The sequence below is a fragment of the Aricia agestis genome, chromosome 7 (assembly GCF_905147365.1).
Source record: "Aricia agestis chromosome 7, ilAriAges1.1, whole genome shotgun sequence".
Taxonomy (NCBI): domain Eukaryota; kingdom Metazoa; phylum Arthropoda; class Insecta; order Lepidoptera; family Lycaenidae; genus Aricia; species Aricia agestis.
In genome coordinates, this window is record NC_056412.1 from 16,476,603 (window position 1) to 16,492,556 (window position 15,954).

Genomic DNA, 15,954 nt, shown 5'->3' on the forward strand with positions numbered 1-15,954 from the left:
CCAATCTGTGGGGTTCAGTTGATGAAAAATATGTTTTGAATTGCATCATCTGCATAACCAATTATTGTCAATTCTATTTGACTATATCTAAATTACAAATTTAGCGCGCATTGTCATAAATAAGCAAGGGTTTTTGTACTGTGTATGATCATAGTATTATATTGTAAGTGATAATATTAGTCAATTAATATACGTGGGAGAGCCATGCTTCGGCACGAATGGGCCGGCTCGACCGGAGAAATACCACGTTCTCACAGAAAACCGGCGTGAAACAGCGCTTGCGCTGTGTTTCGCCGAGTGAGTGAGTTTACCGGAGGCCCAATCCCCTACCCTATTCCCTTCCCTACCCTTCCCTATTACCCTGTTCCCTCTTAAAAGGCCGGCAACGCACTTGCAGCTCTTCTGATGCTGCGAGTGTCCATGGGCGACGGAAGTTGCTTTCCATCAGGTGACGCGTTTGCTCGTTTGCCCCCTTATTTCATAAAAAAAATACAAGTTATAACAAAGATAAGTGATAAATTTTAGGGTGTTTTAGTCCCTTATATAGGTTTCTCTGTGAAAGTAGCAGCGCTGAAAGGGCATTTTTTGTGAATTGTATGGACACCCCAGTGTCATGAATTTTCCCATACAAAAGAAAAAAGAAGGTTATTCTTTCAGCGCTGTTACTTTTAGTCAGCTAGTTTTTACGTATAAAAGTATGTTAGGTAATGTAGATAGATGATATGGCTACAGAACTTTTGACGCTCTGGACGAGTTGGTGTTAGATAATCTAGGGATAATAGATTTGGTCTAGATCTGACATCATTAGTTATCAGTTGTGGAACTGTAAATCTAAAAGTCCCTGACAGAAATATCAGGGACCACATTAATATTCTACGTAGGTATCTAGTGTAGAAATTAGATCATTTATATCTGAATTCTGAAGTGAAAACAAAAAAAAATCTCCGAACCTTCTCGTTTTTGGAAGTTGATTAAAGAAGAAGAAGAGAGATTTTATATTTTATAATTAAATAAATAAATAAATAAACGTTTATTCAGTAATCTGGAAATTACACAAAGTTCTGTACATTTAAATTTAAAGATACAACACCATACAAGTATCAGAAACACACAAACAAAAAAAAAAACAACAATATAAGAGGAAAAAAGAAATAAAAAAAATAACAATAAAACAAAACCTAATATGCATTTATCAAGGCGCCAGATACAAATCGGTATTTGGTGATAATTTTATAAATCTTTAATGTATCTGTTTATGAGTGTAAATGTTTGTGAAATCAAATATTTGACATAATAAAAGAACTATACTCCACTCGGGCTAACTTGTCGCTAGCGGTCATTGACTCCCTGTCAAAAACTTGTCATTTTCCATATAAACCGCGATTGACAATGAAGTGTCAGATATTGTCAATCGTGGTTTTATATGGAACATGACAAGTTTTTGACAATGACCGCTAGCGACAAGTTAGCCCGAGTGGAGTATAGTACAATTTATATACATATATTAACTAACTCTACACTATCGGATATCGATCTATATAAATAAAAATGAATTTAAAATTTTGTTAGTCTCACTAACACTCGAGAACGGCTGAACTGATTTGGCTAACTTTAGTCTTGAAAATATATTCGTGGAGGTCCAGGGTTGCTTGGGGGGAAGTGATACGAAGTTCATCGTCTAGTTAATAAAAAAAACTTAATTTATTTGTGCCTGAAATAGGCTCTTGTAATCTATGCTTTAAGCCATGGATTGAAAAGTAACGGTCTTACTACAAAAGATTTAAACACCTGTTGATTAGAAAAAAATCAGTACATAATGTTCTCAAAACAACTGTTCAATTATTAATGTTTAAGGGTAAGGCCGCCAAAATTGTCAATTTATTTGTGTGCCGTTTTTGTCGTTTTTTTCTGCAGTATCTTATGGTTGGAATATCCATTAAATTGTAGAGAATATCTGAATAATAAGTATACCGTCGAAGAATTAGATGATAGTTCCTTGCTCTAATATTAATATTGTTGCGAAAACGCTCTGATTTATTTTTTCGCTATTTCATTGTTACTTCCATACAAAAAGTTATTCGTAATAATGAGTTATGGTTTGTAATGGTTTTCAAGTTGTGAGTTACTTACTTGTTGTACACCTGTGTCAAGCAACCAACCCAGACACACATTTTATCTTGTATTAAATCATCTTATAGAAATAAAAAAATAAAAATTGTAGGTAATTTATTTCACCATTATGAAACTACCTTTATCCAAAAATGGTATCACTTTTGTGTAACGGTAACACAAAATCTTTTGTGTTACTATTTGACAATTCTGGCGGCCTTACCCTTAAATCTTTTGTGGTAAGACCGATAATATTTAATTTTCCGAATTAGCGGCGTAGAGAACAATAATTTTTAATCATGAGAGATTTGTGCCCTACTCTTATACCTTCTTAATTAATTCTCTTGATATAAGTTAAGATGACTACCATAAACGAAGAAGATAATTATGGTATAATCATGAATGACACGTTGATTGGTACATTATGCATAGCCGCAGCATGTCCGGCCGTATTCTCCATATATTATAATATTACTAGCGACCCGCCCCGGCATCGCACGGGTACAAAATATATAGCCACTGAAAAAAATTGTTAAAATCGATAGCCTGTGATCCTTCACGTGGTCTACTTCTTATCTGTGCCAAATAACATAAATATTGCTCTAGTAGTTCGCGATATAAGCCCTTTCAAATAATTTCCCCCGTTTTTTCTCATATTTCATTCTCATATTAGTCTTAGCGTGATAAAATATAGCCTATAGCCTTTCTCAATAAATGGGCTATTAAACACTGAAAGAATTTTTCAAATCGGACCAGTAGTTCCTGAGATTAGCGCGTTCAAGTTAGCCCTTTCAAATAATAATTTTCCCCCTTTTTTCCACATTTTCCTCTATTTCTTCGCTCTTATTAGTCTTAGCGTGATAAAATATAGCCTATAGCCTTTCTCGATAAATGGGCTATCTAACACTGAAAGAATCATCAAAATCCGTTGCGTAGTTTTAAAGATTAAAGGGAAACAAAGGGATACGAGGGAAAAAAAGCGACTTTGTTTTATAATATGTATAGATAGATACTTTATGTAAGGAAAATGTGCACTATTTTGTGTGAACCAATGTGGCTTTGAATAGTCGGGATGGTTCTCCTGATTCCTAATAATCTGCATTTAAGTATATTAATTCCATACAATATCAGTATCCTACACACATCGAGATTTTAACTTTCACTTTATTTTTGACTAATATATATATTTAACACTATGTAGTGATAGCAAAGTACAGATTAATGACTAAGTAGAGTACTCCCGTGTTGGGAAATCCCCACACCTAAGTCGGGGAACTCCGATGGGAAATACTGGATAGTATCTGTGGTTTGTCATTAATCACTATTTTCCAGAATTCATAGTCAAGATTATTATTTTTAACAAAAAATTAAAACCGACTTCCAAGGTAAAAACAATAATAACATCCTTATAATATAAACTAAAAAGTATTAAATAATTTTTCCTATCTAATAGTGGACGACTATAGGCTGATATGATGATGATGATGATCTAATAGTGCCTTTTCCGAATTCGGCTAAACCTCAACTATTTCTGTACTCAATCTTCATCATTTTGAAGTTGGTACCAGATAGCTGAATCTTTAGTTCTCTGACAGAATATTTGAAACTTTTGGAACTGGCACCGACTTCAAAATTATGAAGGTTGAGTACAGAAATAATTGAGGTTTAGCCGAATTCGGAAAAGGCACTATTAGATCATCATCATTATCATAAAATCAGCCTATAGTCGTCCACTATTAGATAGGAAAAATTATTTAATCCTTTTTAGTTCATATTATAAGGATGTTATTATTGTTTTTACCTTGGAAGTCGGTTTTAATTTATTGTTAAAAATAATAATTTCACTCTTTTTAGTTACCTAGTAAACTATCGCGTACTATAAGTAGAATAATTAATACACTATATTATTCTACGTATCTTATTACAAGCTCACTGGTGAGCGAGACACAATAGAATAACAATAGATTTCCAAGAATCCACGGTCGAAGGATTAATAGGAGTATAATCAGTAAAACCGTTTCGGAGGAGTAAGGACACGAGAATTTTAAATAATTTATGAAGATAAGAAGATGTACTTATGTATTGTATTAAATATTAATATCATAAGGCACTTATTTAAAGGGGCAGTTGTAAATTGCAGTTTTGGTAAGTTAAAAATTATAAACGGCACGTGAAATAACTAGTTTAGCAGTTAAAACTAAGCAGTAAACAAAAATGAGTTGTAAAAAATAATGAAATGGATCATTGAAAACATTATTGAACAGTAAAATAATTAAAAAATGAGCGGTAAAAATTAATGAATGAGCGGTTACGGAATTTGTCAGTAAAAAATCTCATTCTAAGCAGTTTTTTAAACAATGAGGTGGTAAAATATAATAAAATCGGCCAAGTGCGAGTCAAACTAGTCCATGGAGGGTTCCGTACCATTATAAAACGAAAGTAAGGGTTGAACGCGACGCGTTGATGCATTTCTAAATTTGTATGGATTTGACAGATTTCAATTGCGTCAGACGTATTGCGAATCTGTCAAATCCATACTAATTTAGAAATGCATCTACGCGTCGTGTTGCAATGTGAATCAACCCTAAGACGGTCGCCGGCTGCTGCCGCAGCACGCTCGCTGCGCTCGCTCGGCTCCCTCTGTGTTGAGGTCTAAGTTCTAACCTAACCTACTCGGACTTTCTGGATTGTGTTTGTTTTTGTTTTAGCGGGGGGCTACCCCCCCCCCCCCCCTATATGTTTGTTCGTAATTTATTTATTTGACAACTACTTTGCTACATAATATCCACCAATAGGAGGGTGAATTTGTGTACGAATTCGGACATCTACCGGTCCCTAGCACTTGTACTCGTAAGTTGTATGACTCGAGCGATCTTTACACGAAATATTTCGAGTGTTTTGAGAATACACAAACTATTAGCAACAAATTATATCGTGCAGGAAACCAGTCTCCAACGCTTCAACTTCCAAGCGGCCATATGTGGTGTACGAATTCGGACATCTATAACCGGTCCCACTCGTTCGACTCGAGCGATCTTTGCACGAAATATTTTGAATGTGAAATTTTGAGAATACACAAACTGTGTTACGCTCGTAAAAATCTCATAATACGGTATTTTATTCCAAGATGAACTTTTCTCACATCCTGAGAATTGTGCCCCAGGTGCGCGTGGTCTATGGCGCGGGCGGTTGCATACTAAGGCATCGCGCCGCTCGCTTGACAGATGAAGCGAGACGGCAAACAGTTATTGTACTAATGAACGCTAAACGCAAGGTTGAAATTAGGTTGTTTTCCAGATTAGTAGGTGAATAATATCTCGGCGATTTCGCGCCGTTTGTATTACTTTGTATGGAAGTGAGACATTTTTTTTAATGAAATAAGGGGGCAAACGAGCAAACGGGTCACCTGATGGAAAGCAACTTCCGTCAACATTTTTAAAATGTTGCATATTTATCGAGTTATTGAGAAAAAACTAATTTGGCGATGAATCCGCGTCGTCCTTTTTCACCTAGCATATGAAAGACGGGCGTGAGTGTGAAGAGATAAGGACGATGTTTGATTTTTGGGGTTAGTCGCCCTCTTAAGGCGGAATTTGTTATGTTTAATTTTGGTGACATTGGTGACCCTGACGTGGTAATGATGATGATGATGATGAATTTAATTTGCATAGTAGCATATGCTTTCAGTTTTTAAAACAGCGCCTAAACCCGCGAACTTGTATTTATAAGGAATCCGGAGTCCTCTTAGTATCTTCGGAACCATAGTATACCTCGGTGCAAAATCTTGCGTTTTGGTAGCATATGCTTAGGATTCTTCTTATAAAACCAAAATCACCATATGTTTCCATATAAATTTAGAGGAGTTCCCACGATTACTCATGGATCCCATCATTAGGTCTCCACTTTTGTGAACATGGTACCAAATTGGAGTGAAACCTAATACAACAAAACAAAAATTTCGAAAATCGGTTCACAAACGGCGGAGTAATCGTTGAACATACACAAAAAAAATAAAAAAAAAAAAAAAAAAAAAAAATATATCTACAGTCGAACATAATATAATCTCCTCCTTATTGGAAGTCGGTTAAAAATCGATACGACTTCCCGGACTATGCGGATTTTAAATGTGTATCCATATACCTATATCGATATTTTAATAATGCTCTCATATTCTAATGCTATGCCACGCTATAAAATATATAACCTTTATATAAAAAACACGTAAGTACTTATTTTAGTTTTTTTATTGGCGTTCTACTTGTTTTCTAATTTTCTATTGTACTGAATAATACACCGTCTTTTCTGCTTTTATACTGAATAATTAGTATGGCCGTTTTTCTAGTTTTCCAAGGAAATAATTTATAACATTAGCAGCAACACACGAGTCACGTTTGGACGAAAACGTGACGTGTTCTTATTATTTAAAATTAAAACCCGAAGCAAGCGCTTTATTTTCGTCTACTAAATATATTAGCGAATGGTTACATCTCTTAAAAAAAGATCTTAAGAAGGTAAAGGTAAAGTCTTAAAAAAGATCTTAAGGTTAAAGATCTAAAGCAAAATATCCCACCAAATACATAAACGTAAAAAAGGAAAGCCAAGGTCAATACAAATAGAAGAGAATAGAAATAACTTATTTGCTGAAATAACTTCTAAAACTATGCTTGTCTATGTACTTTGCCGTAAAAAGAGATCTAAATGAGTGCCAAGTTTTATGAAAAATCGAAATATGTAAAAGGAGAGCCAAGTCGCCTTTTTTACATTTATGTTTTTGCTGGGATTAGTACTATACAAGAACCAACTTACAAAAAGAATTGAAATACCACCAAAACATTTCATGTTAAATGTTGCCAAGACAACCACAAAATAATTTATTTATTTTTTGTAACTATTACCACAGAATATATATTTACTATTACTAACATAGTTTTTAGGTTAATTATTTGCTAACAAAATATGGGTCAAAAGGCCTGAAATAAACGTTTTTTTTTTAATGAAAGAGGGGGGTCACCTGATGGAAAGCAACTTCCGTCGCCCATGGACACTCGCAGCATCAGAAGAGCTGCAGGTGCGTTGCCGGCCTTTCAAGAGGGAATAGGGTAATAGGGGAGGGTAGGGATGGGAATGGAAGGGAATAGGGGAGGATAGGGAAGGGAATTGGGCCTCCGGTAAACTCACTCACTCGGCGAAACACAGCGCAAGCGCTGTTTCACGCCAGTTTTCTGTGAGAACGTGGTATTTCTCCGGTCGAGCCGGCCCATTCGTGCCGAAGCATGGCTCTCCCACGTATTCCACATATCAGTAAATATTTCACATATCAATAAATATGTATGGCTTGGCTGTTTCGTTACTTCCTTCAGATCAGAAACTAAATAGTCCCATAACTTCGACGACGGTAGCGAAACGGTGAAGCCATACATATTTACTGATTGTAGAATTTGTTGAAGTTAGGGTCGGTAGAGTTAGGCCGTGTAGATTTAGAAGCTTGGCTCTACATGAGATCTGATATCTTTTTCACAGGGCAAACCTTTTTACATGAAATCTTGATAGAAAAAAGATGCATCTAATTTTCACGAATTTGTCATATTATATTGCCAAAACCGTGCATTAAACTTAGTTAATATTTAAACACATTGTTTAAAATTCTATCACCGCGAGACTGGTCTGGCGGATTTTTAAAATCGAGTTATTAGGAAATGACTAACATGGTGATGATTCCGCGTCGTCCTTTTTCACCTGGCATATGAAAGAAGGGGGTGAGTGTAAAGAGAGAAGGACGATGTGTGATTTTTTGCTTTATTTAGACCTCTCAATTTATTATAAGGGTTGATTCAGACCGCAACGCGACGCATAGATGCATTTCTAAATTTAAGTATATGGATTTGACAGATTCGAAAGACGTCTCACGCAATTGAAATCTGTCAAATACATACACATTTAGGCCGCGCCGCGCCTCGCCTCGCCTCACCTCGTCTGTATTGATTGGTCTGAATTGACCCTAAGCCTCAAATTGAAAATTGTATTAATTCTTTGCGTATTCCTCTGTTTGAATATTAACCGAAATACCTACATTACTTTTCGTCTTAAATCATAAAGGCAAACGAAAATTTTAAATTTCGCACCCGAATATTTACAAATGAAATAATTTAAACTATTTAAAACTGAAAAGTTAATATAACTTAGTTCGCTTCGCGGTGAAAATTTTCTTAATAAAACGACTAATAACTTGGCTGCGGTGTTCTTAAATTTAAATGAAAACTTAATTTAAATTCACTATCTTACGTAGAGTTGAAACATTATAAGTTTAACATACTAGATGACACGGACGCCCGCAACTTTGTTGCGGCAAAATTAATGCGGGAACCGTACATTTTTCCGGGATAAAAAGTATCATTATCTTTCCCCGGGACTCTAATTTGAGTTGTATACCTCCCCATACAAAATTTCATCTTAATCGGTTCAGCGGTTTTGTCGTGAAGAGGTAATAGACAGACACCGACACACTTTCGCATTTATAATATTAGTATCTAGTGGAGTGCCTAGAGCGTAAAAAACATGCAAACCTCCGATATCCGTAATAGTGGATGAAAATTGAAAAGAAAAAAAAGGAATATGTAAAAAGTTTTAAATTATTCTATGCCACTTTAGTTATACTCATTTTAAAAATTTTGAAGAAAACCTGCATTTCTTTCAGTTCAGCTATGTAGCAAAATAATAAAATATATTATTTTTTTTATCCATATCGTTGCTTCTATTCCGAAAAAAGAAAATAAGTGAAAAAAATATATAATTTCAATTAAAAAATTAATATTTTTGTATCTAGATGAGCATACCTACGAATAAGTTTGTTGTGTGCTTCGAACCTGATAAATGGCGTCATATAAGAAGTTTAAAATTATTTCTTAGGCTTAGCAAAGCCTTTTATTTGTTAATGCGTATAACTTTTTAGCTCTTACCTTATTAAATTATCCGAAAATGTAGCACAAACTTTTCACGTACATTTCGAAGAAAATCTGTATTTTATTCCTTTTGGTTAGGTTTTAACTGAATAAAATTGATTTTTTAATTACCTTTTTTTTCATCGATTACATTCGCTTAAACATAGTTATAGGAAAACAACAAATTTGGCTAAGAACTGATATTTGTTGTATTCAGGTAAGCATTTTCCAAACATAGGTCGCAGCATGCGTCTTTAGTATGTACGTGAGATATTATGTAGCACAAATTTTTTTTCCTGGCTTTAATTAGGAAGTTTAAATATATTTCAAAGGCTAGAAAAAGCCCTTCATTTGTCGATGCATTTAACGTTTCAGCTCTTACTTGAATAAACTCTCAACAAATGAAGAAAACATTTTTTTGTCTATTTTACACATTTTTTGAGACATTAAAACGTTTTAAAGTACTTAAAACATTTCTCTAAAAAGTAAATACGCACAATAAGTACGTGTAACATACTTTTCTTAACGACCCTGAAATCCTCCCAAACCCTTTTATCTTGGTCGAGCGTTAATCTCTAAAAACTTCTTATAGCAAAAATCTAATAATTTTATTTAACTTAGCAAAGCAAACTTTCTTTTTAAAAAATCTGTTAAAAAGCACAAACATTTTTTGGTAAACTTTGCATGTTATAGTGTAATAAAAAAGAAAATGCCACCTCAAAAACAATATTCACTATTAGGTACAATTTTCGGAGGTTAAAACCTCTGGCGACTTCACTAATGGATTAATAATAAGAGTTAAAAGATACGAGTAGGGTTAATATTTTCATTAATTTCCCAGACAAAACATTTTTGCACAAGTGGAATCGACGGGGACTCTTGACATTTTGTTTTTATTAGTGTATATTTTAACGTCTCTACCAACTTTCAGCTCTTTGTGATTTTTTCCTAGGTTGAGTTTGGTTAACTCCAGGTACACGAGGTTGGTCATAAAAAAATTAAGAGCAAAAAGATAATATTTACATCGTTCATCATACAAATGTATGTAACCGTCACATCAGTAAGCAAACAACGCGACAAGTATTTATTATCTCTCTCTTTCTCTCTCACACACTCACACACACACATTTAATTTTCACACTCGCAGCATCAGAAGAGCTGCAGATGCGTTGCCAGCCTTTTAAGAGGCATTAGGGTAATAGGGGAGGGTAGGGAAGCGAATAGGGTAGGGGATTGGGCGAACCGGCGTGAAACAGCGCTTGCGCGCAAGCGCTGTTTCACGCCGCTTTTCTGTGCGAACGTGGTATTTCTCCGGTCGAACCGGCCCATTCGTGCCGAAGCATGGCTCTCCCACGTATATCGTCGTTTGTCGAACAGTGTATACTAAGTACTTATACAGTAGGTATATCCGTAATTGTATAGGACTGCCTTGAATAGACATAATACATTTTGTACGGGACATTAAAGCGTTGAGCTCATCTAATTGAATTCTAACAGAAAAATCAATCCTCATTGTCGTTTTTCAGTCAGTAAGGTCAAAGGTGGGACGCGAGCGGGACGCGGGACGGGAGCGTCTGCGGGACGGGAGAGTCCCACATACCCCGGCCGATGTCCCCAATGTGCCGGGGATGCGTAATGCATTTCCCCATGAAAAAAAAGGATATCCGGTGTGCACACCTGCGCGACTACGGTGCGAAACGGTGGATTAGGTATTCCCGCTCTGCCGACGGGAGCGTCCCGCGTTGCTGACGCTCCCGCATTTGCAGTCGCTTTGGTCGAAGCCTAAAGGCGGATAAGTATGTAACTATGTACTCAGTGTAAGTCCGTTTTTCCTTCGATAGTTCGATTATGACGCATGTAATGATCATCAAACACAAAGAGAACCTCGGTATTATTGGTTTTTTCCTGCGCTCAACCAACAGCTTTCTCAAGGTTATCCTTATGTGGACTGTGAAGATCAATAAGGTATTCAATTATAAGCAAACTTTTTGAACGTTTAATTCTTTTGCTCTAATCACGGCGAGCGAAGCATATCCCTAGTATATCCCAGAACCTGAACATTTTGTGCTACACTTTACGGAAAAACTATCACGCCTATGGATATTGTGCTATCATCAGTCAGTCAAGGTTTTTTATATGTCGATGTGTTATCATCAGTCAGTCAAGGCGAAACTCGTCACACGACGCGACTCGCGAGCCCTCACAATGTGATTCAAGAGACACGCTCTTAAACACCGGAGTGCAAAGTGTACCGCGTTAGGATATTTTGCATTTTGGGGAGAGCCATATTTTGAGTGTGTAACCGGAATAATCTTTACAGAAAACAGCTAAGAACAATGTAGAGGCTCCACCTCTACGGGTCCTTCCCGTTTCATACCACTTATTTTTTATACCGCGGTATGAAACAGCGAAGTACTGTTTTTGAATTGCCTGTTTCATACCGGCGTCCGAAACAGCGAAGACCTTTTTTGAATTAGTCGTTTCAAAATATCTATGAATAGATAACTAAACGTTTGTTTTGTCACAATTAAATGTTACACAAAATATGACTTTATATACAGAACTGATATCAACAAGAATAAAATTAACCTAATTTACCTATTCTACAACTAATTCATACATAAAAACTATCAAAGGTAAACAAGAAAAAAAAAAACAATTAATGTATTAAGCTCAATTATAGCACGGCAGTGTAACACCCAAGTGTGCAGAAACGGAGACCACTCAGGTTAAGACGACCGAACAGTCGTCCCTGATCTTCCGTGGGCCCCTAATTTTCGGGCAGAGGATAAGCAGACGGAAGCTGTATTATAACATATTAGAAGCTGTATTATATCTGTATTATATTTCTATACGAGCTTTTGCCCGCGGCCTCGCTCGCGTTAGCAAATACAATTATTATATACAAACTTTCATCCCCTATTTTGACCCCTTGGGGGTAGAATTGATCAAAATCCTTTCTTAGCGGATGCCTACATCACAACATCTACCTGCATGCCAAATTACAGCCCGATCCGTCCAGTGGTTTTGGCTGCGCGTTGATAGATCACCATGTCAGTCAGTCACCTTTGAGTTTTATATATAAGTACAGATTAATCAAAAAATTATAATTTTATAGCCGACTTAAGTCTTACGACCAAACTAAACTAGCACTGTTTTTAATTTTGGCATCTTAAAAACAATAGGGGTGTATTTAGGAAATATATTTATTTTACAGATGTATATTTGTTACACCTAAGAATATATAAAAAATACACTATTATTTAAATAAAAAAAGACACTTTTTAAATTTCGTTTTAAAAGTTCATCATGGCGTCGCAATGACGTCACGGTTCTCCAAAAAACAAAAATCTTTGTATGGTTTTGACATCGAAATGTCACTGACGATGTTTTGGAGATCGTGACGTCACACTCTGTGATGACTGTTTGCGATCACGTGATATTACGGATTAAATATTTACTTTTTATTTAATAAAATAAAAAATATTTTAAAGTTAATGAGTAAATGCCTTTTTCAAAAGAGTAAACAATAATTTGTATTATATTTAGTTTACTTTCTACACCCCTATTATTATAAAATATACAAGTTAGGTGAATAGTACACAAAAATATTTTTTATTTCTTCTTGTTACCACTTTTCTATACGCCAGTATAAAAAAGTGATTAGACTAAAAATATTTAATAAAATTCGTGGTACGAATCCACCCATACCAAAAAAGAATTAGTCGTTTCATACCATTCCAAGCACCGCGGTATGAAACAGGCAATTCAAAAACAGTACTTCGCTGTTTCATACCGCGGTATGAAAAATAAGTGGTATAAAACGGGAACGACCCACTTCTACATTGTGTTTAAGAAGCCCGGAGGTGTTCTTGGAAAGTTCATATCGCTTTAAGCGGTTTCCGAGGGACACAAGTTGTATTATATTATTGTATATATATTTTATATATACAAGTAAATTAATTGTATATTGTTTAAATTATTGTAACTACACCATTCAGTGTGAAGTATACGTCAAAACATAATGATTCACATATACTACTATTATTTATTGTTTATCCCGGAAACTATAGCACTATGAGAACTGTCGAGGACATTAAATGCTAAGCAGTTTAATATTATAACATATATATTATCTATATACTTATATAAAAATGGATTTTCAATTGTGTTAGTAACGCTAAAACTCGAAAACGGCTGAATGGATTGGGCTCATTTTAGTCTTAAAATATTCGTAGATATCCAGGGAAGGTTTTAAAGTGCCACGAAGTTCACCGGGACAGCTAGTGTATAATATATATATAAAGCAGCGGTTCTCAAACTTTTTTTTAATCGCCAAGACTACTAAGTACTACTAGGTACTATAACACCTAGTAGTACTTAGTAATTTTGGTGGCTCCCTCAAAATAATGAATCGTCTCCATGCTGGTGTTTGACAACAATTTGTATCACTCCCTAAGGCTCCCCTAGGGCTCCACTTTCAGATTGTCTAATATATAAAAAATAACTTACTTAGAGCTGTAGGCGTCCATGACAGTTCTGATCCCAGTCGGCTCGCTTACTTTCGGTACCTTCATTTTCCCAAATGTATATTTGTATTCGAACCTTTATTTTCTTCTGATCATTGCCACTTATAACTGTAAAAGAGGTTATGTCGTTAATTTTAAGTACACGCACAAAAGTAATCATAACATTTTTCTTTTTCAAAATTAACAACTATAATAAAGCCCCTTCTACACGGGGAGGCCAATCGATTAGATCGGACTGATCACAGGTCTACCTTTTAATCACGGGAATGAACAAAACAAGTCATGTGGCAGATACGGTTTTCAAATGTTTTATTTCTTCTCTTTATGTACCATCGAGTAAATTGATTCCTATTCGTCATTTGGTCGGATCATGTCAATTCAATGTTAATAATTGTGATCTGTGGCTGGGCTTGACGTAACGCGACCAAACTACGTAGGGCCCTAATCTGCCTAGGAATCAACTTCTCTGATAGTACATTTATTTTACCAAATAAAGTTTCTTTTTTTTCATGTCAGGTTTGCCTGTAATCAGTTTGACCCAGTAGCCTGAAAATGACTTTTGCCTGTAGAGTACAGTCATGTTAGGGACTTCCCCTATTTTATATAGAATAGAAAGAGACTATATTATCATGACGTATTCAGTATTAACTCAGATTTCCGTTTACGACCACAAAGGTATGACGAGTATACTCAGAAATGGTTCTTTATCTCACTTCGTGCCCGCAAGAAAACCACTTGGGAATCGCATATTTTACCGTTGTAAGTATGTCCTATAGCGTAGACAATCTACACCTTTAGGGTCCCCGCAGACTTACAATTTAAAGTTGGCCGACTATCGTACAAAGCACAGAAATAGATCAAGATAGAAGCGCCATACGCTCGTGTTCATACAAATTGGACCGACATGGCGCTTCTATCTTGATCTATTTCTGTGGTTTGTACGATAGTCGGCCAACTTTAAATTGTAGGTCTGCGGTGACACTTTTACTTATAAACTTTTAATCACTATTCACTATACATTAAAAAATCTGTATGAAAATCCGTTGCTCACTTTTAAAGATCTTAGGATATAGATAGGGACAGACAGCGAGAAGCGTATAATTATACTTAATAATATTATAGTAAGTATAATACTAGACGTTCTGCGCGGCTTCGCCCACATGAATTAGGAATTTTACGGAAACCGTACATTTTTCCGCAAAATAACTTAAAAATTCATCCAGTGGTTCGCGAGATAAGCGGCTTCAAATAATTTTCCCGATTTTTACACATTTTCCTATGTTTCTTCACTTCTATTGGTCTTAGAGTGATAATTTATAGCCTCTAGCCTTCCTCAATAAATGGGCTATCTAACACTGAAATAATTTTTCAAATCGGGCTAGTAGTTTCTGAGATAAGCGCGTTCAAACAAACAAATAAACTCTTCCGCTGTATAATATTAAGTATAGATAGTGTTTTGGTGTGATGTAACGTTTTGTGTTTAGCATCACTGTACATTATAAATTGTAAGCCTCTTCACATTGTAATAGTAAAGATCAAGATAATGAGGAGCGTAGCTGATTGTGCCATACAATTCACATCTTTAACAGAGCATTGCTTAAAGATGTGAATTAATTATAAATTTAACATAATAACTGTAATTTTGTCGTTCCCAGGGCTGAAAATATCCGGTTTCATCAAAATCGGTTTAGTGTTTTAAGCGTGAAAAGTACACATTAACTCAAATGTTTATCGGTAATAATTAATAAAACTAGAATATAAATAGTAAATATAAATAGGACCTAGAATAATACTATAAATAAATAGAGTCATGATGTAAATATTTTTATGTATATTTAAGGTCACTGTTTGCTACAAGTTAAATATTATTATGTAACCAAAGATTTTCAACATATATGTTTTTAAGTAAATTTAACTATCAAGGAAGACTTTGTCTACCGGAGTTAATACAAAAAAGTTTAGTTACATAATATGGCTTTATCCTACGAAACTTTATCTAAACTTATATTATAAAGTGGAATAGTTTGTTAATTTGAACGCGCTAATCTCAGAAACTACTGGTCCGATTTGAAAAACTCTTTCAGTGTTAGATAGCCCATATATCGAGAAAGAATATAGGCTATATTTTATCACGCTTTGACTAATAGGAGCGAAGAAATAGAGGAAAATGTGGAAAAAAGGGGGGAAATTATTTGAAAGGGCTTATCTCACGAAGTACTCGAGCAATTTTTCTGTTATTTGGCACAGATAAGAAGTAGACCACGTGAAAGATCATAGACTAAGTTTGTGGAGTAATTTGTCTGTAAAATATATAATTTACGCGGGCGAAGCCGCGCGGAACGTAATTATAATATGGTACCAACTGCCACAGTACGTAA

General features: G+C 35.2%; 1 protein-coding gene across 1 annotated transcript in view; it reads right to left on the bottom strand.

Moving 5' to 3' along the window:
- LOC121728650 (proton-coupled amino acid transporter-like protein pathetic) overlaps positions 1-15,954 on the bottom strand; it is a 50,504-nt gene that overhangs the window by 18,669 nt on the left and 15,881 nt on the right. The window contains exon 2 of the mRNA XM_042116874.1: positions 13,560-13,684. Coding sequence (XP_041972808.1) covers positions 13,560-13,624 — 65 coding nt within the window. The 5' untranslated portion in view covers positions 13,625-13,684. The remainder of the gene's footprint in view (positions 1-13,559; positions 13,685-15,954) is intronic.